The 26858-nt window shown below is 37.5% G+C and overlaps 1 protein-coding gene across 15 annotated transcripts in view; it reads left to right on the top strand.

Annotated features, from left to right (window-relative positions):
* The window catches only part of DGKB (diacylglycerol kinase beta), a 1339752-nt gene that overhangs the window by 683850 nt on the left and 629044 nt on the right, over positions 1–26858 (top strand). For all 15 annotated transcript variants that reach the window (XM_060414944.1, XM_060414942.1, XM_042248425.1 and 12 more), the window contains 3 exons: positions 1630–1770; positions 20830–20879; positions 25047–25121. In XM_060414944.1, the coding sequence (XP_060270927.1) occupies positions 1630–1770; positions 20830–20879; positions 25047–25121 (266 nt within the window). The remainder of the gene's footprint in view (positions 1–1629; positions 1771–20829; positions 20880–25046; positions 25122–26858) is intronic.

The following is a 26858-nucleotide window of genomic DNA, read 5'->3' as shown; positions in this document are numbered from 1 at the left end:
AGGCTTTGGTAAAAATGAAAGATGTAAAGCACTGGTTTTCAAACTGTGGGTTGTGGCCCATAATGAATTCAACTTAAGGGGTCTTGGACAAAAGAATTTTAAGAACGAAATAGAAGAGAATAGGTTAGCAGTGGAAGGAAAATATTGGCACGTCTAGGAAACCTCCTAGTGTGTGTGTGTGTATTTGTGCTGGATTAAGACGTAAATTGTTTTCCTTACTTTTTCTTCCTATTGGCCTTGAACAAAAATAGTCTGAAAGCTATTAGTGTAGACTAAAGAGGACAAATTTGCTAGTTATGAAACTCTGGCAATTAATTTCACTAAGGTTGCTTCTCATCTGTAAAATGGTAATAATGCAGTCTCCTTCACAGGGTTAATGGGAGAGTTAAGTAAGACGATGTTTCATGGTCAAGTGCCCAGCGTGGTTCCTGGGCATATCACACAGTCAGTAAATGACACATTTTCTTAGTAGTAACCTTGTGACTACTAAACTAACTTCTGATTTTTCATAATGCATGAAATTGTATTCCTGGATATCTTGACATGGCTGAAGGAAATGACAGGTATTTTATCAAAGTTGCACGTGGAAGGAAATAAACTAGAGCAACAGATGTCATTAGGTTGAGGTGTGCTGGTGAATGACAGATGAATGACAGGCTTTTAGACTGCTGTATTTGGTTAAGGTTATTCCTTCCATTCCAGTAACTCCTGGTTGATTAGGAACCATGTGGCCATTCGCCCCATTAGCCATCTCACCCTCATACTTTTCATATGACCAAACAGACCTCAGAGGATGATCGGGGTTTACCTTGCCAGATGCATATGGTCTTGTTTCAGAGGCTTCTCTCATAAGATGGAACTATTTATTGTGATAAGGTTTCAGCTTATTTATCGTCATCCAGATAATCTGCAGTCATTAGCTCTTATGACTAGACATTCAAGTTCACTACCCTTGTCTTGGAATAGGCACAATGAATAGGTGTCAGAAATAAAGTATGGACCGTATTTAAACTGCAGTTGTGTAGTCTTACTTCGCTAATTAAATCTGTCATGTTTATCCAGGTTTTTTGTATGTTCTTTTTCTCTTACCCATGGAAAGATTCCTTGATGGCCAAAAGGATGTCTTTTGCATGACTGGACATAAATGCATGTTTTTATGTATGAATGATACCTGGTTGTCAGCATGTAAATCGTATTGTGACATTTCCTCAGCTTTTTTTTTTTATTTTATTTTAATGAAAGACCATTTTCAGTCTTCCAAATGATTTACAGCTGTCACTGCCTAAAGTGGAGAAAGGTGGAATAGGAAAGTAGTGCTTCATGCTTTGGGTTCTGTCCACCAACTAACCCTGGGCAACAGAATTCTGACCCACATACCCTCCAGTGAGTCTGCAGAGCAGCCTAGTGTCCCTGAATGCCAAAGAACTCTCCATTACTTAAAAGAGTCACGGAATGTTTGTCTCCGTTGTACTAGTACCAGAGGTCTGGGTTGTTTGATGCCTAAGAAATATACAGTTCTTTATATGGTCTATGTATTCATTATCTCTCCATTTCCTTTTTTTTTTTTTTTTTGTTTGAGAGCACTGTGAATTTCTTTAAGTATGTAAAGACAAATAATTTGTTTTCCAGGTCTGAAAATGAATAAAGGTGCCATCACCCCTCCTCGTACTTCTCCAGCAAACACGTGTTCCCCAGAAGTAATCCATCTGAAAGATATAGTCTGTTACCTGTCTCTCCTTGAAAGAGGAAGACCTGAGGATAAACTGGAGTGTATGTGCTTCTTCATTTAATTTACTTATCATGATTGGGGTGGGGGAAGGGCCTGGATATTGACAAACTTAAAATTGTTTCTGCTATGGTTGCCTACATTCTTATTAAATGAAGTGACCTTGGTTATTAATAATAAAAAATCCTCCAACTGAAAATCAGACAGTTAAAAGATACTAAGAATCTATCAATTTTAGGTTATTATTGATCAAAGTCTATTTATTTCTGAGTATTTGAGTATGTTCATCAATTGACCTATTTTTTTAATTTGCTCAGTTTGTTAACCAGGTTATGTTGAAAAGTATCTTTTGTGTTCTTTTGAAAAAACAAAAAAAACAAAAAACGCTTACTTCTAATATATAAAAGATCTTCTAATATATAAAAGATCTTCTCATTGGTCAGAAAGAGGGTTCAGTTCATTATACACAGTCTACCTGAGCCTTTCTCTTTGGAAATCTTCCTTGAAAGCTTCTGGACTAAGTTTCTTTGCTAGGAACAAATAATTTCTTAAATGCCAAATATGAGAGTTTCATTTCTAGAAACTAGCTCTGAATATTATAATTAAAGAATAGCTATTTTCCTTCTAGCATGTAGCAGGCATTTCTGATAGAGAATTTCAATCTAGTTGAAAGGAAATGTGATCTCTTTAATAAAATACAGTTACTGAGCTCTCTCTGGTGGCGGACTGTACTCATTGCAAGGCAGGAACATACTTTTTTTTTAAACCTTTACTGTAAGCCCAATCATTTAATAATCTATTCTGTCTCTAAAGTCCTTGCTAAATAGAGAGCTGATGGTTTGTTCAGTAATCTGATTAGCCTGGTTATATTAAGTAGCATTAAAATGAATTTAACATTGCTAGCTACTGGGATGATAGTAAAGACAATGAATCCTAAATTTGATATTTTAAAATCAAATATAGAATATTATGACAGCTCAGAACTATGATTAGGTAGCATGATTGGTTAAATTTAATGATAACTTTTAAAATAATATTTCTGTTACTAGTAAAGAATTTAATATATGATTATTTAAGTCACACCTGCTTAGGTTATGAATAAACCATATTAACATCATTCTTTAAATACATATTTATTAGTTCTAAATGTTGAATATTTGCATTTCAAGATTTATTTGTATTCCTAAGAACCTGTAGAAATCTCTCTCATTCCAAAATAAATATTAATGTTTAGTGAATTTCTATTGAAGTAAAGGCCAGCGAGAAAGTTTTCTCAGGTGTTATCAGGGCCAGGTTTGGGATGATTTTAAAAATCCAAAGACAAATATTCTATTCCAGGTCTGAGAATGAATAAAGACAACATTACTTCTCCCAAGACAGTCTTTGTGTTCCAGTTTAATTATTTTTAGGTCAACTGGAAGTATTTTGTTTTTAAGGTAGAATTCTTAAGAGGTATGTTTTGGTATGTTATAAGTTCTCTGTTTGAATCTTTGAATCCGTAGTCTTTGTCCGCTATTGCAAGGCAGAATGTTAACCCAGGAATGATTCAAAAACATTTGATGAATCAAGTCAAACCTGATCTGCCGCTTACCTTTCTTCAGTGTTATCACTCCCCTTCTCTCTGTTCTGTGAGTTTTCCAGCTCTTTTTTGAGCTTATAACATTCAGTTACATTTTCTTTTTGTCTTAACCATATCTTTAGCTTTTCCTCATAGACAGACCTGTTAGCTCCTGACATTACCACTGTGGTTTTCACCAGGTCTGGAAAGTAAATGCATTTCAAGTTAGAAGCACATGAAGGTACCAGCTATATTGTGGTTTTCCTCTCTACCATCCTCAAGTTTGGAGGACCTTAACCTGGTTCTTACTCATCTGGAGCTTCTGTTTATGTCTGTTTCTTAAATGCCAGTGTTTGGCTCCTTGCTCTACCAATTAAATCAGAAACATTTCTTTCATGTACTTCCCTAGCCATGTACTTGTACATTTTCCCTTTTACAATTGCACATTTACAAATTCCTATATGCAGGTCAGGAAACAACAGTTAGAACTGGACATGGAACAACAGACTGGTTCCAAATAGGAAAAGGAGTACGTCAAGGCTGTATATTGTCACCCTGCTTATTTAACTTATATGCAGAGTATATCATGAGAAACGCTGGGCTGGAAGAAGCACAAGCTGGAATCAAGATTGCCGGGGGAAATATCAATAACCTCAGATATGCAAATGACATCACCCTTATGGCAGAAAGTGAACAGGAACTAAAAGCCTCTTGATGAAAGTGAAAGAGGAGAGTGAAAAAGTTGGCTTAAAGCTCAACAGTCAGAAAACGAAGATCATGGCATCTGTTCCCATCACTTCATGGGAAATAGATAGGGAAACAGTGGAAACAGTGTCAGACTTTTTTTTGGGGGGGGGCTCCAAAATCACTGCAGATGGTGACTGCAGCCATGAAATTAAAAGACGCTTACTCCTTGGAAGGAAAGTTATGACCAACCTAGATAGCATATCCAAAAGCAGAGACATTACTTTGCCAACTAAGGTCCATCTAGTCAAGGCTATGGTTTTTCCTGTGGTCATGTATGGATGTGAGAGTTGGACTGTGAAGAAAGCTTAGTGCCGAAGAATTGATGCTTTTGAACTGTGGTGTTGGAGAATACTCTTGAGAGTCCCTTGGACTGCAAGGAGATCCAACCAGTCCATCCTAAAAGAGATCAGCCCTGGGTGTTCATTGGAAGGACTGATGCTAAAGCTGAAACTCCAGTACTTTGGCCACCTCATGAGAAGAGTTGACACATTGGAAAAGACTCTGATGCTGGGAGGGATTGGGGACAGGAGAAGGGGACAACAGAGGATGAGATGGCTGGATGGCATCACTGACTCGATGGATGTGAGTCTGAGTAAACACCGGGAGTTGGTGATGGACAGGGAGGCCTGGCGTGCTGCAACTCATGGGGTCGCAAAGAGTCGGACACGACTTAGCAACTGAACTGAACTGAACTGAACATTCATATGTTGTATTACAGTTACAGATTCTGAAAAGTTTTTCAATAAGTTTTTAAAAAAATTTAATGGTTGTTAATTGGTGTGCCTGTGTACTTAGTCACTCAGTTGTGTCCGATTCTCTGCGACCCCATGGACTGTAGCCCCCCAGGCTCCTCTGCCTATGGGATTTCCCAGGCAATAACACTGAAGTGAATTGCCATTTCCTTCCCCAAGGAATCTTCCCAACCCAGGAATCGAAACAGCATCTCCTGCAGCTCCTGTGCTGCGGGTGGATTCTCTATCATTGAGCCATCAAGGAAACCCCTGGTAGTTAATTTAATACATACTTATTTCCAAAATGGTTATGACTTATTAAACACAATATATACTGGAGAGAAGAAAGTAAGAAAATTAAAATTAACACAAAAGTGGATATGATGAAGCACCTGATATAATTAACTTTTGCAGCTGAGTGTTGTTTTGGAATCTCAGTTTTCAAGTAGCTAAGTAATAAAGGAGTAGAGACACATTGCCTTAGGTCAGAGATTCTTGAACTTTATCACATGTAAGAATCACCTGCAGGACTTATGAACACACTTACTGGGCCTCAACTCTAGTCATTAGCAGGCTTGGAATGGGATTTTAGAATTTTCAGGTCATGCTCATGTGGCAGGAACCACATTTTGAGAAGCATTGGTTTATGCAATTCCTTTTGTCTAATGAAAATACATAACACACACACATACACAGACACACAATTCACCTGAAACTACAATTGTTTCTTGGAATTGTCTGTGACGGTATTTGATATGCTTTCCCTGGATTATTAGAGAAGGAAATGGCAACCCACTCCAGTATTCTTGCCTGGAGAATCCCATGGACAAAGGAGCTTGGCAGGCTAGAGTCCATGGGGAGTCGGACACGACTAGGTGACTTTCACTTCACTTGCCTGGGTTATTACACAAATGAATGGGACTGTTTTAAATTTCTTACCCCACAAAACAATGTTTTATAGATCTATTCAGTGGTTGCTGCCACTTCTAATCTCTCCACCTCTCTTCTCTGCCAGGCATTTATAAAATGTTTAGAAGAAAGCATTTTTTTTTTTCCCATTGAAAGTAAACTAACAAACCAAAGCTCTTGAACTTTCCCCTGATTACATCATCTTCAACTTGCTTTCCATCGCTGGTCTTTAACTCAATGCTAATGCCCAAATGTGGGCTTTGCAGGTACTGAGACCACCCTCCCCGCCCTCCCCCCACCGATCAGTACAAGGAATTTATTCACCTGCTCCCACGCACCCTTGGAAAGTAGGTGTGCATGTCCTCAAGTTGTGGAGGAATTATATTTGTATGTCTCCTCGTTGGCACAAGTTACCAACCATCCAGACGCATAGATGAGAACATTGTGCCAGGGCCGACTTGCCCTCTTTCCCTTAAGCCCACAACAGTGCTTTATGGAGAGTCATTCAGTATATCCCTCCTAGAGTCTCCTTACATTCCTCAAATCTGTGACCTCACCTCCATTTTATTTCAGCCACTCACTTTTGTTGCTACACCCTAAAACCTGTAGGGCTTCCCAGGTGGTGCTAGTGGTAGGGAACCTGCCTGCCAATACAGGAGACAGAAAAGATGCAGGTTCAATCCCTGGAGGAGGGCATGGCAACCCATTCTGGAATTCTTGCCTGCAGAATCGCATGGACAGAGGATGCCTGGTGGTCTACAGTCATAGGGGCGGAAAAGGTCAGACACGGCTGAGACGAATTAGCACACATGCGCAAGGCTTGTAGTTTCCAAAGACTGCTCTCATTCTAAGAATTTAAATTCTGGGGTTTTACTTGTACTACAGCCTGTGTTTACTTAACTTACTTTCCAACTTTTACTTTAAATATTTATAGCACAATTCTCGAGAACTTGGACCCTTCATTTCACTAATTGAATGAATCTTAGCTTTGACCCTTACTATCTAAGTGATCTGGGCACATATGTAAAACCTCTCAGGACTTAGTTTCCTCAACTGTAAAACTGATATAATAATAGTGTCTATCTTGTATGTTCCTTTAAGAATTAAATGAACCATTATTTGCTAACGTAAATTCCTTTACATTTCTGTGAATGTTAAGCGAAATAAAAATGAGAATTCTCACCCCTTGACCACTTCCTCTTGAGCTTGCCTGCATTTTTTGCATCTCCCACCCCATCACGTAAAGACTGATTCATAATCTGTGAGGTCAACCATTCCTTTTCACTTAGGTTCGGACAGTCCAGTTTATTTGCTAATATACCAGGCTGCCAGAGATATTGTGAAATACAAATACAGTTCAATGGATTATAACTCTACTCACAAACCTCAGCTGGCCTTCAGTGCCTTTAGTGTTTCTTTAATCATTGATATTCCTCTAGTTAGAAGTTCATTTAGGTGTTTTGCTACTTCAAACACCTACTATGTAATCATCATTTCACTGAGCTGTGAATTCTTGTAACTTCCTCTCATATTACCTAAAACGTGTCAGCTTTTACACACCTGTACTTTCCTCTTTCTTTTCTGGCTCAGAATGAATGTGTGCCTTTGATCATTCCCTACTGAGTAACACACAAAAGTGAGCCCTTAACTTAAGCATCCATATACAAATCCAGCTCCACAATTTGACCCCAACCTACTGGGCCCGTCTTGCATTTGGCTTTGATTTGCATAAAAAGTCCCAGGCTCATGAGTCTACTTTTTAGTCACTGGACAAACCCGGAGCTTCTCCAGCTTCATGCCTTTGCTTAAAATGTGCCTTCGCTAGATGTGTATATGTTTCCCACAATATATTAGATCCAGTCTGTGCATACATGATAAGTTGCTTCAGTTGTGTCTGACTCTTTGCAACTCCGTAGACTGCAGCCCACCAGGCTCTTCTGTCCATGGGATTCTCCCACCAGGGAATCTTCCCAAACCCGGGACTGAGCTTGAGTCTCTCATGTTGCCTGCACTGGCAGATGGGTTCTTTACCACTATCGCCATCTGGTATAGTCTGCACTTGAAGCCCTGCCCACATCATGAATTGTGTTGCCATCTCTAATTAAAGTATTTCACTCTCCTTCCTTATACCCTTATGCTGGGTATAAATTCCCACTCTAGTACCTACCACTTGAGTCTGTGTATTTTTCAAAAGATACATGCTTGATTAAGGATAGTTATATGGAACTGTAGACTATGGGTGCTTGACAAGAGAAAAATAATGGAAATTATTGAAGGTATCTCAGATAAACCATTATATCTACTACTGTGGGCAAGAATCCCTTAGAAGAAATGGAGTAGCCCTCATAGTAAACAAAAGAGTCCTAAATGTGGAACTTGGATGCAATCTCAAAAATGACAGAATGATCTCTGTTCATTTCCAAGGCAAACCATTCAATATCACAGTAATCCAAGTCTATGCCCCAACCAGTAATGCTGAAGAAGTTGAAGTTCAATGGTTCTATGAAGACCTACAAGACCTTCTAGAACTAATATCCAAAATAGATGTCCTTTCATTACAGGGAACAAGAATTCAAAAGTAGGAAATCAAGAAATGCCTGGAGTAACAGGCAGATTTGGCCTTGGAGTACAAAACAAAGCAGGGCAAAGGCTAATAGAGTTTTGCCAAGAGAATGCACTGGTCATAGCAAACACCCTCTTCCAACAACACAAGAGAAGTCTCTACACATGGACATCACCAGATGGTCAATACCAAAATCAGATTGATTATATTCATTGCACCTGAAGATGGAGAAGCTCTATACAGTCAGCAAATACAAGACTCGGAGTTGATTGTGGCTGAGATCATGAACTGCTTATTGCCAAATTTAGATTTAAATTGAAGAAAGTAGGGAAAACCACTAGACCATTCAAGTATGACTAAATCAAATCCCTTACAATTATACAGTGGAAGTGACAGATAGATTCATGGGATTAGATCTGATAGAGTGCCTGAAAAACTATGGATGGAGGTTTGTGACATTGTACAGGAGGCAGTGATCAAGACCATCCCCAAGAAAAAGAAATGCAAAAGGCAAAATGGTTGTCTGAGGAGGCCTTATAAATAGCTGAGAAAAGAAGAGAATCTAAAGTCAAAGGAGAAAAGGAAAGATATAAGCATCTGAATGCAGAGTTCCAAAGAATAGCAAGAAGAGATAAGAAAGCCTTCCTCAGCGATCAAGGCAAAGAAATAGAGGAAAACAATAGAATGGGAAAGACTGGAAATCTTTCCAAGAAAATTAGAGATACCAAGGGAATATTTCATGCAAAGATGGGCACAATAAAGGACAGAAATGGTATGGACGTAACAGAAGCAGAAGATATTAAGAAGAGGTGGCAAGAATACACGGAAGAACTGTACAAAAAGATCTTCATGACCCAGATAACCAAGATAGTGTGATCACTCACCTCGAGCCAGACATCCTGGAGTCAGAAGTCTTGTGGGCCTGAGGAAGCATCACTATGAACAAGCTAGTGGGGGTGATAGAATTCCAGTTGAGCTATTTCAAATCCTGAAAGACGATGCTGTGAAGGTGCTGCACTCAATATGCCAGCAAATTTGGAAAACTCAACAGTGGCCACAGGACTGGAAAAGGTCAGTTTTCATTCCAGTCCCAAAGAACGTTCAAACTACTGTACAATTACACTCATCTCACATGCTAGTGAAGTAATGCTCAAAATTCTCCAAGCCAGGCTTCAACAGTACATGAACCATGAACTTCCAGATGTTCAAGCTGGATTTAGAAAAGGCAGAGGGACCAGAGATCAAATTGCCAACATCCGCTGGATCATGGAAAAAGCAAGAGAGTTCCAGAAAAACATCTACTTCTGCTTTACTGACTACTCTACAGCCTCTGGCTTTGTGGATCACAACAAGCTGTGAAAAATTCTGAAAGAGATGGGAATACCAGAGCATCTGATCTGCCTTTTGAGAAATCTGTATGCAGGTCAAGAAGCAATAGTTAGAGCTGTACATGGAACAACATACTGGTTCCAAATCAGGAAAGGAGTACATCAAGGCTGTATGTTGTCACCCTGCTTATTTAACTTATACGCAGAGTACATCATGAGAAATGCCAGACTGGAGGAAACACAAGCTGGAATCAAGATTGCTGGGAGAAATAACAATAACCTCAGATACGCAGATGACACCACCCTTATGGCAGAAAGCGAAGAAGAACTGAAGAGTCTCTTAATGAAAGTGAAAGGGAGAGTGAAAAAGTTGGCTTAAAGCTCAACATTCAGAAAACTAAGATCATGGTATCTGGTCCCATCACTTCATGTTAAATTTATGGGGAAACAATGGAAACAGTGACACTTTGTTTTGGGGGGCTCCAAAATCACTGTAGATGGTGACTGCAGCCATAAAATTAAAAGATGCTTGCTCCTTCTCAGAAAAGCTATTACCAACCTACACAGCATATTAAAAAGCAGAGACACTGCTTTGCCAACAAAAGTCTGTCTAGTCATAGCTATGGTTTTTCCAGTAGTCATATGGATGTGAGTGCTGGACCGTAAAGAAAGCTGAGCACCGAAGAATTGATGCTTTTGAACTGTGGTGTTGGAGAAATCTTTTGAGAGGCCCTTGGACTTCAAGGTGGTCCAACCAGTCCATCCTAAAGGAAACCAGTCCTGAATATTCATTGGAAGGACCGATGCTGAAGTTGAAACTCCTATACTTTGGCCACCTGATGCAAAGAACTGACTCTTTGGAAAAGACCCTGATTCTAGGAAAGGTTGAAGGTGGGGGAAAAGGAGAAAACAGAGGATGAGATGGTTGAATGGCATCACCAACTCAATGGACATGAGTTTTAGCAAGCTCCAGGATTTGGTGATGGACAGGGAAGCCTGGTGTGCTGCAGTCCATGGGGTTGCAAAGAGTTGGACTTGACTGTGCGACTGAACTGAACTGTTTGAAATTATCAAATAATATTAATTTTACACATTTTATTTAAAATACTTGCCATTCAGTTTTGAATTAGTGTTTATCAAATTATTGATGACTTAACTAGAATAAGTTCTAAGTGAGCTTACAGTTAGTGAAAAGGAAATCAATACAAAAATATCCAGAAAATAGATAATTGACACACAGATAATGAGAACTACCCTGTACGTTAAAGTTACTGCTATGTCTAGAATCAGTCTTAGAACTACTGAAAATTAACATTGAAAAGACCTTCAGTTCAGTTCAGTTCAGTCACTCAGTCATGTCCGACTCTTTGCGACCCCATGAATCACAGCACGCCAGGCCTCCCTGTCCATCACCAACTCCCGGAGTTCACTCAGAATCACATCTGTCGAGTCAGTGATGCCATCCAGCCATCTCATCCTCTGTTGTCCCCTTCTCCTCCTGTCCGCAATCCCTCCCAGCATCAGAGTCTTTTCCAATGAGTCAACTCTTCGCATGAGGTGGCCAAAGAATTGGAATTTCAGCTTTAGCATCTTTCCTTCCAAAGAAATCCCAGGGCTGATCTCCTTCAGAATGGACTGGTTGGATCTCCTTGCAGTCCAAGGGACTCTCAAGAGTCTTCTCCAACACCACAGTTCAAAGCATCAATTCTTTGGTGCTCTGCCTTCTTCACAGTCCAACTCTCACATCCATACATGACCACAGGAAAAACCATAGCCTTGACTAGATGGACCTTAGTCGGCAAAGTAATGTCTCTGCTTTTGAATATACTCTCTAGGTTGGTCGTAACTTTTCTTCCAAGGAGTAAGCATCTTTTAATTTCACGGCTGCAGTCACCATCTGCAGTGATTTTGGAGCCCCCCAAAATAAAGTCTGACACTGTTTCCACTGTCTCCCCATCTATTTCCCATGAAGTGATGGGACCGGATGCCATGATCTTCGTTTTCTGAATGTTGAGCTTTAAGCCAACTTTTTCACTCTCCTTAGACATCATCTAGTTAATCTTCCTGTATTGTCAATGAAAAATCTAAAGCCCAGAGAGGTTTATTATTATTTATACTATAAGTTTAGCTGGCTCTGACTAAAATGCATGATTTCTGTTCTGCTGTGTGTCTGTTAGTCATTTTCATGTCTGACTCTGAAACCCTATGGACTGTAGTCCATCGGGTCCTCAGTCCATGGGATTTCCCAGTCAAGGATACTGGATTGGGTTGCCATTTCCTTCTCCAGGGGACCAACCCAAGTGTCCTGCATTGCAGGCAAATTTTTTACTGTCTTAGCCATCAAGGAAGTCCCTCTGACTTGATGCTCTTTTTATTTTGCAAAGCTGCCTTTCTTTTTTTAGATTACTGTTTCTATTGTAGAAAATAGGAAAAAGTATAACACCATTACCTTAGATGCCAAAACTCTTAAGTATTATTTTTGCCACTGCCCTTATGGTTTATTAAGTAGGTCTTGAAATACATAAAACAGTAAAAAATTATGAGTTAAAGAAATTCCGGCTTAAATGTCTTTTAAAATATAGACTGTAATCTTTAAAAACTATTCCCATAATAATATTTTCATATCAATAACATATTATACAAAAAACAAAGACACATTCAATGCAAAGATAGATTAAAAACCTGAAAATCTTTTGGAAAACAAATTAATTCTAGATGAATTATCCTCATATTACATAATGTGCCTTTCCTTTGATCTTTTAACCAAATTCATGTGTGGGCACATAATTGTTTCTATATAAAGTGTAATTGCATGAGCATAAAAATAGAAAAAAAGTAGTTTAAATGAGTTTGTGATTTCGTAACAGGTACCCATCTTTGGAAGGTATCGTGTTGACAGAATAATTTTAATATTGAGCTTAAATTATTTTTGCACCTAAAATTCTATGTCCTTATATATTGGCTTTAAAAATAAAACCTATTGGTTCAATAATTCAGTTGACCTTGGAGACTAATTGTATTTTTAAATTCTAACAAAAATAGGCTTATTATAATGTTTGAGGATAGGTATTAATTTTATCAATATTATTCAGACATGATTTTAGAACAGAAGGTATCTATAGGCTTTCTGCTGCTGTTAAGTCACTTTAGTCGTGTCCGACTCTGTGTGACCCCATAGACAGCAGCCCACCAGCCTCTCCCATCCCTGGGATTCTCCAGGCAAGAATGTTGGAGTTGGTTGCCATTTCCTTCTTCAATGCATGAAAGTGAAAAGTGAAACTAAAGTGGCTCAGTCGTGTCCGACTCTTAGTGACCCCATGGACTGCAGCCTACCAGGCTCCTCCATCCATGGGATGTATAGGCTTACCAAGCCAAATAATTTTCATCTTCCATAATGTTAATAACTGCCTTATTTTCTTTATTTGATTAGTTTTTCTATTCCTATATAACTAATTAATTTTCAAATCTTCCACCCTAAATTCTGGTTTAGAAACTTGTGCTCCCTCATCTTTCATTTTTAGTTACCTTCCACTTTTATCTTAATTGCTCAATCTTTGAAATCACTATTTTTAGATGTTAGAGTTCCAAGACAGAACTTATAATATTGTTAAATCGTACAACTTGTTTTCTTGTGTCTTTTATTTGACATCTGAGACATCTACTATGGGCTTCCAAGGTGGCACAGTGGTAAAGAGTCAGCCTACCAAAGCAGGAGATGAGACACAAGAGGCAGGGGTGTGATCCCTGGGTTGGAAAGAGCCCCTGGAGGAGGAAACAACAACCCGCTCTGTATTCTTACGTGGGAAATCCCATGGACAGAGGACCCTGGCGCTCTACGGTCCACTGGGTCCCAAGGAGGTGGACATGACTGAGCACATCTTCTACATCTATGATGCCTTTTTTTTTTTTAACTCTTTCTAGCATAATTTGCACTTCACAGAGAATCCATTTTGTTCTCAACCCCATCCTTATTTACCTTTATTATTATTTCATAGCTTGAGACTTTCCTCTTAGTTATAAGATTCCCCTTCCTCCTTTCCTGCTTGCTGGTTTCTTCCAAAATACTTTGCCTTGATTTGAAACAACTGCTTGGTGCTTGTGGGTAGGTGGGTGGGTGGGTGAGGTTTAAGCCTGACTCATGAGAGATGAGGAAGGGGGAGTTAACTTTTCTCAGTGTCCAGTGTATACACCTTCATGTGATTACAGTCTGTTTGGTATGATACACCTACCATCAGAATGCCTGAACACCCTGAGCTCAGAGCCCCTGTGGTTTGACTGCTGTAAAGGTCAAAGGTCCAGTATCCTATAAGTCAGGGGGGTTGGCATACCCTCAGGTCCAAGGTGTGAGGGGGTTGCACTGAAAGAACTAATTTCTCTTCATGAAAAATGTTAATTAGTTTCCCTTTCTGTGCGAATCTGTGCCCCCTCTTCACCGCCAGCTTAAGTTTATATTCCTTGGGTTTCTCGGTCAGTCCCCATGTCTTTTCCAGGTTTTAAAATTTTATGATTCTGATTTCCCCTCACGTTTCCTTTGTACTTGTGGGTTTATGTCTGTTTCATCCCTAATTGTTGCCAGTGGACTTTCAATAGAAAGGTAACATAAATGTACATGTTTAATATTTCATATTTTGCACGACCCCACTACAATTTTAAATTAGGAAAGTGGACTTACTTTTGAAAATAGAAGTTTTAGAATTCTTCTGTCTCATCCAGGATCAAAGAAAATGTCTTTGATTTATACTTGATGAGATTTGGAATACTGGATACTTAGTGCTCAATATATGTATGTTATTTTTATTAATGCTATAATAACTAAAACTTGAATTTCTCCAGCTTTCTTCCCTGATCAGTTTGAATTTGTAGACAGCCGTTAACTCCTGTTAATGTGTTTAGAAATCAACACTAAAAGTATACTAGGGCTTCTATTTCATTCGGTAGTGAAACTGTTTCCGAGTCCAAGCTTGCCCTGCTCGCCGCATGACAGGCCAGTGGATCTGAGAGAGGAGGTGTTGAGGCAAGGAAAACGACTTTATTTGGAAAGCCAGGTGACTGAGAAGATGGCAGGCTGCTGCCTCAAAATAAACTGTCTTATCAGGGTCTGGATGCCAGGTTCTTTTATAGATCAGAAATGGGGGAGGGGGGGAAGGTGAGGAAGCAAAGTAAAACAGCTATTAATTTTGCAAACATTTTCTAGAATGGCAAGCCTCTGGCAGGGGATGTGTTACTTTCTCCCTTCCTGCCAATTACAGGTGGACCTCTTTCTGAACAAAGGTGCTTTAACAGTCAGGTAGAGGGGCAGCATTCTCTGAGGCAGGCCATTCTGTATGATAATAATAACAAAAGCAACTAAAAGCAAGTCAAAGAAACAGTTCCAACATGGAGTCAGAATTGGCTTCTTTTCTGCAACAAAAGTGTTTTCAGATCAACTTTCCTGCTCAAAACAACTAGAACATTTAAACTCTATATTAAAAAAAAAAAGTTTGTAAACTTACTAAGACAACGTTGTCCAAGTTGTGGGTCAGTTTCGTGGGAGTGGGGAGCCAGGTTTTTGCCAATATTTTTAAACTGTAATTTCTTAGATGGCTGAGAGGCTGAAAGGTTAAGAGCTTTGGTAGACAGATCTTGGGGAAAAAACTTGAATTCTGGTCTTTCTAGTAAGTGTATTATGCTTCTAAGTGCAATTTAAATTTCCAATTTCTTTATAATGGATAACTTTGAGTACTTTATTATGATCAACTACTCATACATCTTCCTTTTTTGAAGCATCTGCTTGACTTTTTGCCTTTCTTAAATGCAGGTTTTTTTTTTTTAATAACTGAGCTATATGATCTGTTCATAATATTCTAGAAACAAGCCCTTTGCTCTATAGATGTGTGTTCTGAAAATATTTTTTCAAATCTGCAGCTGACTTATTTTATTAATAGTCTTTTTTTTTTGATGAGCAGAAATTCTAATTTTGATGAATTTTAATTTAACTACTAAAAAATACAATCTTTGATGGTTCATATTGGCTTATGTTGATTTATGAAGATGTTGTCCTGTATTTTCTTCTAGAATCTTTAAAGCTCTGCCTTCATGTAATTCAATTTGAGCTTAATGTTCATACGTGGTGTGAAGTAAGGGTCATGGTGATTTTTTAGTATGAATATCCGTCCAGCTGTTCCATCATTGTTTTTTGTAAAGACTTTTCTTATCTCACTGAGTTGTTTTGGCCCTTGTTGACCATGCATGTATGGATCTCTGTCTGTCCTCTATAGCTCCCGTTGTTTTATTTGCATATTCAGTATGCCACTGTCCTGATTCCTTGGATTTTTATCAACTCTTGAAGTTAGGTCATGTAAATCCTTCAGATTTGTTTTTTTCTTTTCAAAGTTGTTTGGATATTCCAAGTTTATTTTTTTAATTTTTATATTTCTGTGCTTAGTTGCTCAGTTGTGTCCAATTTTTTGAAATGCTTTGGACTGTAGCTCACCAAGCTCCTCTGTCCATGGGCTTTCCCAGGCAAGAATACTGGAGTATACTGTCCTTTCCTCCTTGATGGGATCTTCCAGACCCAGGGATTGAACCCAAGTCTCCTGTGTCTTCTGCACTGCCAGAAGATTCTTACCTGCTAAGTCATCAGTCATGTGAATATTTAAAACAAAGGTGCTGTTATTTTTGTTGAGATTGTCTCCATTATATGGAACAATCTGTGAAGAATTTACATTTTAATGATATTAAATATTTCAATTCATTAACATAATATATCTTTTCATTTATATAGGTTTTATGTAGTTTTTCTTGGTGAAGTTTTATATGGTTAGTACAAAGGTCTTGTCCAACTCAATAAATTTTTCTTATGTATTTAAGTTTTTGAATATTACTGTAAAAGGTATATTTTGTTTCAATTTCTATTTTTTGTTTTTCTCAATTTCAATCTTTTGTTTTTTTACAAGAAATAAAACTGCAGTTGTACTTTTATCTTACCACATCATTGAATATGTATACATATATATAGTTATACGTAAACATCTATATCAGTATTTATACATTATAATTTCTAATATATATAGCATATGTTATATAAGATATACTACTTAACATAGTTATATAAGTTCTAATATAGATATAATAAATATGATATATATGTTTCAATGTAAGACATATCTATATATATATGATGGGGCTTCCCTAGTAGCTCAGATGGTAAGAGCAGGAGGCCCAGGTTAGATCCCTGGGAAGATCCTCTGGAGAAGGGAATGGCAACCCAATCCAGTATTCTTGCCTGGAGAATTCCATGGACAGAGGAGCCTGGTGGGCTACATACAGTCCATGGGTTTGCAAAGAGTCAGACATGACTGAGCAACTAACACTTTCACTTTCACATATATATATATATATATATATGTTATATAAGTTCTAATACATATGTAAGTTCTTATATATATGAAATATGTATTTTTATATATAAGTTCCAATTCTTTTTGATGATTCAATAGAATTGTGTAAACATACAGATGCATCATTTGTAGTTAAAGATAGTTTTAATAATTATTTTCTTATATGTATGCCAACCCCCCGCTGCTACTCTGTGCACAGACGGCACCTTTCAGTGTTAGCCCCCCGTCACACACCCTTCTCTTCAATTATCACTGCTGCTGCCTGTCCTCACCGTGGGTTATGAAAAGGTCCTTTTTCCTTGGGTCACTGCCATCTGACTAATCTTCTAGGCTTGTGCTTCTGATTGGTGGAGGCTGCCTCTTGTGCAGACTCTATTTTCAAGTCAGGCTGGTGGAGAAAAGGCTCTAACTTTTCACCTTTTATGGTGCTTTATAAAGTCTGGCTTTTAGAATCGAGGAAGAAGTTTCAGATGCTGCCCAAAATGAATGGCAGATACCCACACATTCACACCACTTGTGTGTGCGTCTTTGAGCTCATATTTCCACGAAAACTTGCCAGTAGGCATAGGTTTTCCACCTAGCAGAGCTGTATGAAATTGTTTGGCATTTACTTAATCCTTATTCCAATGAAGATTAACACAGTCACAACTGTCCCTCATTGTAAAATATAGTTAGGTTTTTGAAAGTCCTTGCCTTGTTCCTGGCATTTAACCCCTTCTTTGAGTGGTGTAAGAATTCTTGCCACTTAAAAGATATTTTTATCATTTTATGCTATACTAAAAAATCTTTTTCTGTTTGTTTTTTTTTATAAAATTTATTTTAATAGGAGGCTAATTACTTTTTACAATATTTTGGTGGTTTTTGCCATACATTCACATGAATCAGTCAGGGGTATACATGTGTTCCCCATTCTGAACCCTCCCTCCCACCTCCCTCCCCATCCCATCCCTCAGGGTCATCCCAGTGCACCAGCCCTGAGCACCCTGTCTCATGCATTGCACCTGGACTGGTTCACATGTAATATATATATTTCACATATAATATACATGTTTCAATGCTATTCTCTCAAATCATCCCACCCTCACCTTCTCCCACTGAGTCTAAAAGTCTATTCTTTACATCTGTGTCTCTATTGCTGTCTTGCATATAGGGTCATTGTTACCATCTTTCTAGATTCCACATATATGCATTAATATACTGTATTGGTGTTTTTCTTTCTGACTTACTTCGCTCTGTATAATAGGCTCCAGTTTCATCCAAATCATTGGAATTGATTCAAATGCATTCTTTTTAGTAGCTGAGTAATACTCCATTGTGTATATGTACCACAGCTTTCTTATCCATTCGTCTGCTGATGGACATCTAGGTTGCTTCCATGTCCTGGCTATTGTAAACAGTGCTGCGATGAACATTGGGGTACACGTGTCTCTTTCAATTCTGGTTTCCTCGGTGTGTATGCCCAGCAGTGGGATTGCTGGGTCATATGGCAGTTCTATTTCCAGTTTTTTAAGGAATCTCCGCACTGTTCACTATAGTGGCTGTACTAGCTTGCAATCCCACCAACAGTGTAAGAGGGTTCCATTTTCTCCACACCCTCTCCAGCATTAATTGCTTGTAGACTTTTGGATCGCAGCCATTCTGACTGGTGTGAAATGGTACTTCATTGTGGTTTTGATTTGCATTTCTCTGATAATGAGTGATGTTGAACATCTTTTCATGTGTTTGTTAACCATCTGTATGTCTTCTTTGGAGAAATGTCTGTTTAGTTCTTTGGCCCATTTTTTGATTGGGTGGGTTATTTTTCCGGAATTGAGCTGCAGGAGTTGCTTGTATATTTTTGAGATTAATTCTTTGTCAGTTGCTTCATTTACTATTATTTTCTCCCATTCTGAAGGCTGTCTTTTCACATTGCTTATAGTTTCCTTCATTGTGCAAAAGCTTTTAAGTTTTTTTAGGTCCCATTTGTTTATTTTTGCTTTTATTTCCAGTATTCTGGGAGGTGGGTCATAGAGGATCCTGCTATGATTTACATCAGAGAGTGTTTTGCCTATGTTCTCCTCTAGGAGTTTTATAGTTTCTGGTCTTATGTTTAGATCTTTAATCCATTTTGAGTTTATTTTTGTGTATGGTGTTAGAAAGTGTTCTAGTTTCATTCTTTTACAAGTGGTTGACCAGTTTTCCCAGCACTACTTGTTAAAGAGATTTTCTCCATTGTATATTCTTGCCTACTTTGTCAAAGATAAGATGTCCATAGGTGCATGGATTTATCTCTGGGCTTTCTATTTTGTTCCATTGATCTCTATTTCTGTCTTTGTGCCAGTACCATGCTGTCTGGATGACTGTAGCTTTGTGGTATACTAGAAAATCTTGAAATGCATAGTATCTATGTTGTGATAAGTTCTTTTTTTTCTTCCTGAGTTTTATTATTTAGTATATAAGAACAATTATCATGGTCTGCAAGATATTTATGTCATTAAGCAAGCCTAACATTGTATCCTTTAATTCAATAGGTATACATGTTCCCCTTACTTTTCAACATCTTTAAAGTCTGTTTCCATTTTATAATAAATAGGACATCATAGCTAGGTTGGTAGCATTTTTTTTTTCCTTTTAGTGATATGCAGGCTAGTTTTCATCACTGACTCAATGGACGTGAGTTTGAGTAAATTCCAGCAGATAGTGAAGGACAGGGAAGTCTAAAGTCCTGTAGTTCCTGGTCACAAAGAGTCGGTCATGATTTAACAACTGAACAACAGCAGGCTAGTTTTGCATCTTATAAATATCTTAGAATTTTTAAAATATAATACTTATTTTTAAACATGAAAAATAATGAGTTACAGATTAAAATCATCTCATAGCTATGTCTCCTAGTTGTCGCTGTCTTTAGTTCATTATAAGCCTCAGACATCAAGACTCTTCAGAAAATTATACAAACCCAACACAAGCCCTCATTTCCATTCCTCTATTTTTACAGCTGTGGCATTCTTCTCTGTTGATCTCAGCCCAGCACCTGCAGCCTTTTCTGTAGTATCCTGGTGGTGTGTGAGCTCTTCAAGGGGTCGTTAGGCCAGCCATGGACCTCTGCCATCCTGCTTTCCTGAGCTCTCTGTGGTGGAGCCAACAGCATCTTTTTCATGTTTGATTTGTTCAAAAATTGGTTACCCCATGAAACTACAGCTCAGATTTAAACAAATATATCATTATACCCATGACAATAACACAGTTTTGTTTCTGCATCTTCTATCAGAAAAACTCCCGTATTTTACACTAAGTTTTCCTTTCACATACTGTCTAATGATCAGTCAGATCAATGGCTTATATGTGTGTTATGACCTATAGCTTTTGATATATGTGTGTGTGTATCATCTTGCTTAACTTTTACAAGAAATATGTGTCTTAGGACATGGTGAGGATTCTCATAGTATAGATAAGAAAGCAGTGTTTGACTAAGCTCACATAACGGTGGATGGCAGTTTTCAGATTATAATTGATCTCCAAACCTCTAAATCAATTATTTCTTCTTATCCACAGTGTTCTTTAATATCCAGACTCTGAATGTCCAAACTCCTTCTCTTCTGTTATTTTTGAATTTCCATTTAATGATCTTGTAAAAAAATTTGAACAAACAATAGCAGTTTTTCATGATTTCTAGCTGAATAACAAAAATCAGTAGAACTTAATATCTGATATCCAGTACTTTTATTAATGACTAATGATTAATTCACATTGAAAGCTTAAGAAATGATCCCATAAATCAACTACTTAAAGGTGGGGAGGGATTTAGTAGTGTTTATTTCTGACAGAAAATAAATTTTCAAGAGTATGCCTTATCCTAGCATTGATCTTACTCACCTCTAATCTTTTTTCCAACACCTCTTTTATTTCTAGTTATGTTTCGCCTCTATGACACAGATGGAAATGGCTTCCTGGACAGCTCGGTAATTTTTTTCTTCAAATTTTCTGTGAAAATTTCAGAGTAGTTTGTTCTGAAAAATGCAATGAATAAATTTATAGCTATTACCACAGAAGACATAATATAATTTCCATGCACTCATACAACATTTTTATCATCTGACTCTCTGAAAGCAAGTGATCTGAGGAAACTATTAGGATTATAGTTGTTCTATTAAATAAGTTTACTACAAAAAAGTGACTTTTTGTACAAAGAAAGAAAAAGACTCCAGCCCTGTCTGAATAAAGTGTAAGAGAAAGATGAGGGCAATGCTCTAAAAAGGTATCTATCTATCTCTCTCTCTATATATATATATCAATGAGATTTGACACTTAGGAAAATGTCAGGAATACGGGTAGAATTTAAAGGAATTATAAAGTCAATTCAGTCATTTTATTATTTTCCCACTTTTTAAAGAGGCTTCCCAGGTGGTATAGTGGTAATGAATCCTCCTGCCAATGAAGGAGACACAGGTTTGATCCCTGGGTCGGGAAGATCCCCTGAGGAAAGCATGGCAACCCACTCCAGTATTCTTGCCTGGAGAATCCCATGAACATAGGAGCCTGGCGGGCTACAGTCCATGGGGTCACAAAGAGTCAGACATGACAACACATAGCACCCACACACATTTTAAAACTACTCTTAGTCTCATATGTTGATAAAATTGGCAGTGATCTTTAAAAATGCTTTGGTAAACTTCCCTTTGAAACACACCTTATCCCATTTTACACTCTGTAGTTTTAGTTATAAAAAGATATAGAAGAAAATACAATCTCACAGAAAGCAATAAATAAATGTTTATTTTATTCATAATATAGGTGTATCATTCACAGGTTTCAGAGGAGTAGTTAGCTTCTTAGTTCTCAAATCAGAACCTTATAAATATATCTGTTTAACAGATGAATGTATATATGTATTTCAGATATATTTTCTAACATTTTGCATATTATATCATGTCCTATTGTATGAAGAAAATATAAGAATATTATTAAAAGAATAAGTGTCAGATTATGGAAATTTTGAAGTACATAGGTACCTATAAAAACAAATGTTTCGATATACTGAATACTGATTAAAATAAACACTTCTGACAATGAGTTTTTCTCATCATCTGATGTACTTCCCAATGGCAGAACTCAAACAGATTTTACAAGCAGAACAATGAAGTTGGACACACATTAATGTAACACTGAGTAGGATAATGGTACATTAGCTTCTCCACAGAGAGATAAAAATATGTAATTCCTCATTTAGAAAATGACCACCAATGAACTGATGCTGTGATTGTGGGATTTCTTATGTTAGGGTATTTCTGATTTTTCAAATACTGTTATCTTTAGTGCCTAGTAGTGTTCAGTTTTCTATTTAGGAATATTAAGCTGCATGATACATTTGCTCATTTTCTGGGGGCATTTCATGGCTAGGCATTTAGATTTCTTCTGCCTATGTCGATATGCTTATTGTAACACTTCTGACTATACTAATGTAAATTTATTTTAAAATCAGATTTGTTTTAATTTTTATTTTTTTAATAGTTCTATTACTTTATTTTTTAAAAATTAGTTTATTTAAATAATTTTCTTTTTAATTAAAGAATGTGTCTTTACTAGACTTTTAGCCATGGGTTGGCAACTGATTTGAAAATCCAGTCAAATGCTTCTTTTGGTCTCTGGATATTTTTTGGTTAACATGTAGTTAGATTACTAACAATATTTATAATTATATTCTGAATATTACGCAGCAAGCTGAGGATAAATGTTTGCTTATGATTGCATTAGTCTTTTTTGTAAATAAAGCTCTATGGTTTTTGGCCACACAATTTTCTGCCCCAGGAGATTTCCTTCACCACCAGGTTGGAACTGCAATTCCAATCTCATTTTCTTAGAAATTTAAAGGCTTAGCTGTTCATATATTGGAGACACAGCAGAAGAAAATTAATACTTTGAGAAATGACCAATATGTCTAATAACACTAGTTAATGTTTATTGATTACTTGTGTCCGATAAGAGCAATGTATTTTATATAATGTATTTAATCTTTGTAGCAACTCTATGAACTAGGTACTATTAGCATTTCAATTTTTACTGTTGAAAGAACTGAATCTTTGAGAGGTTAAATGACTTATCTGATATCATATGCCCATACAATAGCGTACCTAAAATAGTTTCAATTTCTCAAAACATATCCAGAGACCTCAATGGTCCCAAATCATTGTTGTTTAGTCACTAAGTCATGTCCACTTGTTTTGCAACCTCAAGGAGTGTAGCCCACCAGGCTCCTCTGAGCATGGGATTTCCCAGGCAAGAATGAGTTGCCATTCCCTTTTCCAGGGGATCTTCCTGACCCAGGGATGGAAGCTGCATCTCCTGCATCTCTTTCATTGGCAGGCAGATTCTTAACCACTGGCCCACCAGGGAAGCCCAATGAGGGGATTGTCAGAAGTAGGAAGGTGTACATACGCAAAGATAAAGTATCTGGAAGATTTGTTGCACACACACACACACACACACACACACACACATAAATTCTAGCCTCTAATTCCAAAATAGTAGTGTTAATTTCCCAGTCGTGGCCAACTCTTTGCCACCCCACCGACTGTAGCCTACCAGAGTCCTCGGTCCATGGGATTCTCCAGGCAAGAATACTAGAGTGGGTTGCCATTCCTTTCTCCAGAGGATCTTCCAAATCCAGGGATTGAATCCAGGTCTCCTGTGTTGCAGGCAGATTCCTTACCATCTGAGCTACAGTGAAGTCCTGATACTACACTTGATCCTGGCCAAATGTGTTTAAAATTGTTTCTTATCTGTAATAAATAAATACATTTGTATTTGCATTGTTTCTGAGACAGCCGATGTTATAAAAATAATACTTTTATGATTAGAGTTATATTTTTCAGTTTCTCAGAAGGATCCACAAATCCTTCTATCAAGGGAACCTCTTTAACCATATTTTCTTCTTCATTTTATATTAACCATATATATTAGATTAGAGATTTGAGTAGAACATATTTATTAATATGCTTTTCAGCTTTCTTCTTTTATACTTCTTATACTTTAAATTATCATACTATAAAACACTACTTCTAATTATATCATTTACTCACTATTAAAATTATTAACATTCACAAAGTACGTTTAGTCTGTTCTAAAGATACAGAAGAATTAAAACATTAAATAAATCGACATGAAAATATATTTTAAGTTATTTAGCCAAGGCATCTATATTAACCAGCAGTTCTTCACAAAGTTGTCACTGAGCAGAAGAATGTGAAAATTCAAACTAAAATTCTGTCTCCTCATAAAATAAATTCTACATGCCTTAGCCTCCAAACCTTGACTTGAACACACCTCTAGCAGAGCAAATTATACCAATAAATGGCTAAAATAGTCAATATACATTCTCATTTTATCAGAATAAAAATAAACCTCAGAGTTACCCTCAAACACTTCCTCCCACCCTTCCACACCTGTTTTTCAAGCTGTGGAGTAAGGATACTTGGAGGGAAGTTTGGAACAGAGGGAACAAGGGTGCACCTGTGGCTGATTCTTATCGAAGTTTGACAGAAAACAACAAAATTCTGTAAAGCAATTAACCTTCAATTAAAGAACAAATTAAAAAAAAAATGACAGTTTGTGAAATTGTGCTTGCTCCTACTTTTATCAGATACTGCTTTCCAAACAAAACTTTTGCTAAAAATCTTCTGCTGGAAGGAACTCTTTCTTTGTATAATTGTGCCCTCTCCTGGTGGAGCTTTCTAGACAAAGTCCAGAAGGAGCAGATGTTTAGTACAGTCGACTTCACAGTTGGCACAGTGGTGAAGATCCCTGCTGCCTATGCAGGAGACACAGGAGATGCTGGTTAGATTCCTGGGTCCGGAAGATACCCTCAAGGAGGAAATTGCAGCCCATTCTAGTATTCTTGCCTGGGAAATGCCATGGACAGAGGCGCCTGGAGGACTGTAGTTCATGGGGTCTCAAAGAGTTGGACATGACTAAGCATGCATGCATATGTTTACCTTTTTATATAAAAGTAATCATTGCACTCTTTTAGTGTTTGAGCTACATGTTGAACAAATCAATTCCTGCAAGTCAAAGCTGAAGAACTTACTAAGACCTTGCATTCACTCTCTCTCGCCCCCTCCCCTCTCCTCCAGGAACTAGAAAACATCATCAGTCAGATGATGCATGTGGCCGAGTACCTCGAATGGGATGTCACTGAACTGAATCCAGTAAGTATAGGGATGATTTAACTCTTGGCTACTTTCTAGAAGGCACTTGCCTCTTTCATCTTTTTTGCCATCCTAGTATGTAACTGGCATTTGATTTTATCTTTTCATAACTCTTAAGTTACTATTTATAATCAGTAGTCAAAGTGGAGTCTGAGTATAAAATAATGTATTTGGTTTTCTGAAGTTCTTAGCAGTGATATCTTGCTTTTCTTTCTCATGGAAATTAATCTGATTGATGGTCTTAAATAAGTGTAAGTAAACACGCTGTTGATGCCACTACCAAGGTCGTACCATGCCATGAAAAAATCAAATAGACACGTGTTTTAGGATCTCCATGTTTTCCCTTATATGGGAATAGCTGGAGTAGGCAACCTGAAAGAGGAAGAAGGTGATTATGCAGATGATAGTGATGTAGTCTGTGCACAGAACACTGTTAGCTTTCCATCTGTGTTATTTAAGGCTTGCAACCCTAAGAGGTAGATACTGCTGTTTGACTCATTTTACACATGAGGAAACTGAGATCCCAAAAGTTTTTGTTTTAATTTATTTTATTGAAGTATAGTTGATTTACAATGTTGTGTTACATTCTACTGGATGGCAAAATGATTCAGTTATACTTATATACACATTCTTTTCCATTATGGTTTATCACAGGAGTGAGTATAGTTCCCTGTGCTATACAGCAAGACCTTGTAGTTTATCCACCCTATGTATAATAGTCTGCATTTGGTAACCTCAAACTCCCAGTCCATCCTTCCCATCCACCTCCTTCCCGGCAAGCACAAGTCTGTTCTCTGTGGCTGTGAGCCTGTTTCTGTTTCATTGGTAAGTTCATTTGCATTATAGTCTAGATTCCGCATGTAAGTGGCATCATATGGTGTTTGTCTTTGTCTGGCTTACCTTGCTTTAAATGATAATATTTAGGTCCATCCTTGATGCTGCAAATGGCATTATTTCATTTTTTTTTTTATAGCTGAGTAATAATCCATTGTGTCTATGTAACAGGTCTTATTTATCTACTTTTCCATCAATGGACATTTGGTTACTTCCATGTCTTGGCTGTTGTAAAAAGTGCTGCGATAAATATTGGGGTGTGCGTATCTTTCTGAATCGTAGTTTCCTCCAGATACATGCTCAGGATTGCAGGGAGACCCCAAAATGTTAGTGACTTGCCCCAAACTCTCTAGCTAGTTAAAGATTGATCTAGGAAACATTAATCATATTGTTTAAAGAAACAGTATCGAACAGTGCATATAAGAGCATAAAAACGTCTTGTTTTCCATAGATGTATATCCAAGTTACCAATATTATTCAAATATGTATTAAAACATACGTGGTTTGAAATTTTTACTTCAGTCACAGGTAGTATTTGGGGGAGAGTTAATGAATGTTATTGATTTTAGTTTCTGTTTGAAACCAACTCAATTTAGGAAATTGTACATTAATTAAGTAAATACAAATCAATTTAATTTAAATGGTTTACATTTTATATGAATTCAGAGAGCCCATTTAACCACATAAATTCCCATTTATGCAGTCAGCTCCATGGTGATGGCATGATAATGTGATAGGAGAGCTCAAATCACATTTTCCTTGCGTTGCAAACTAATGCCGTTAAAGCACAACCAGATCAGTGCAATGTTGTGCACGGGGCCAGTACCATTCTTACTGGGATTAGGGTTTTCCACGTTTTAACTCACCTGGTTTTTCTTTTTCCTTTTTGAATGCGGAAATGCA

Source organism: Ovis aries, chromosome 4 (assembly GCF_016772045.2).
Source record: "Ovis aries strain OAR_USU_Benz2616 breed Rambouillet chromosome 4, ARS-UI_Ramb_v3.0, whole genome shotgun sequence".
NCBI lineage: Eukaryota > Metazoa > Chordata > Mammalia > Artiodactyla > Bovidae > Ovis > Ovis aries.
This window is presented reverse-complemented; position numbering and strand designations above follow the sequence as displayed.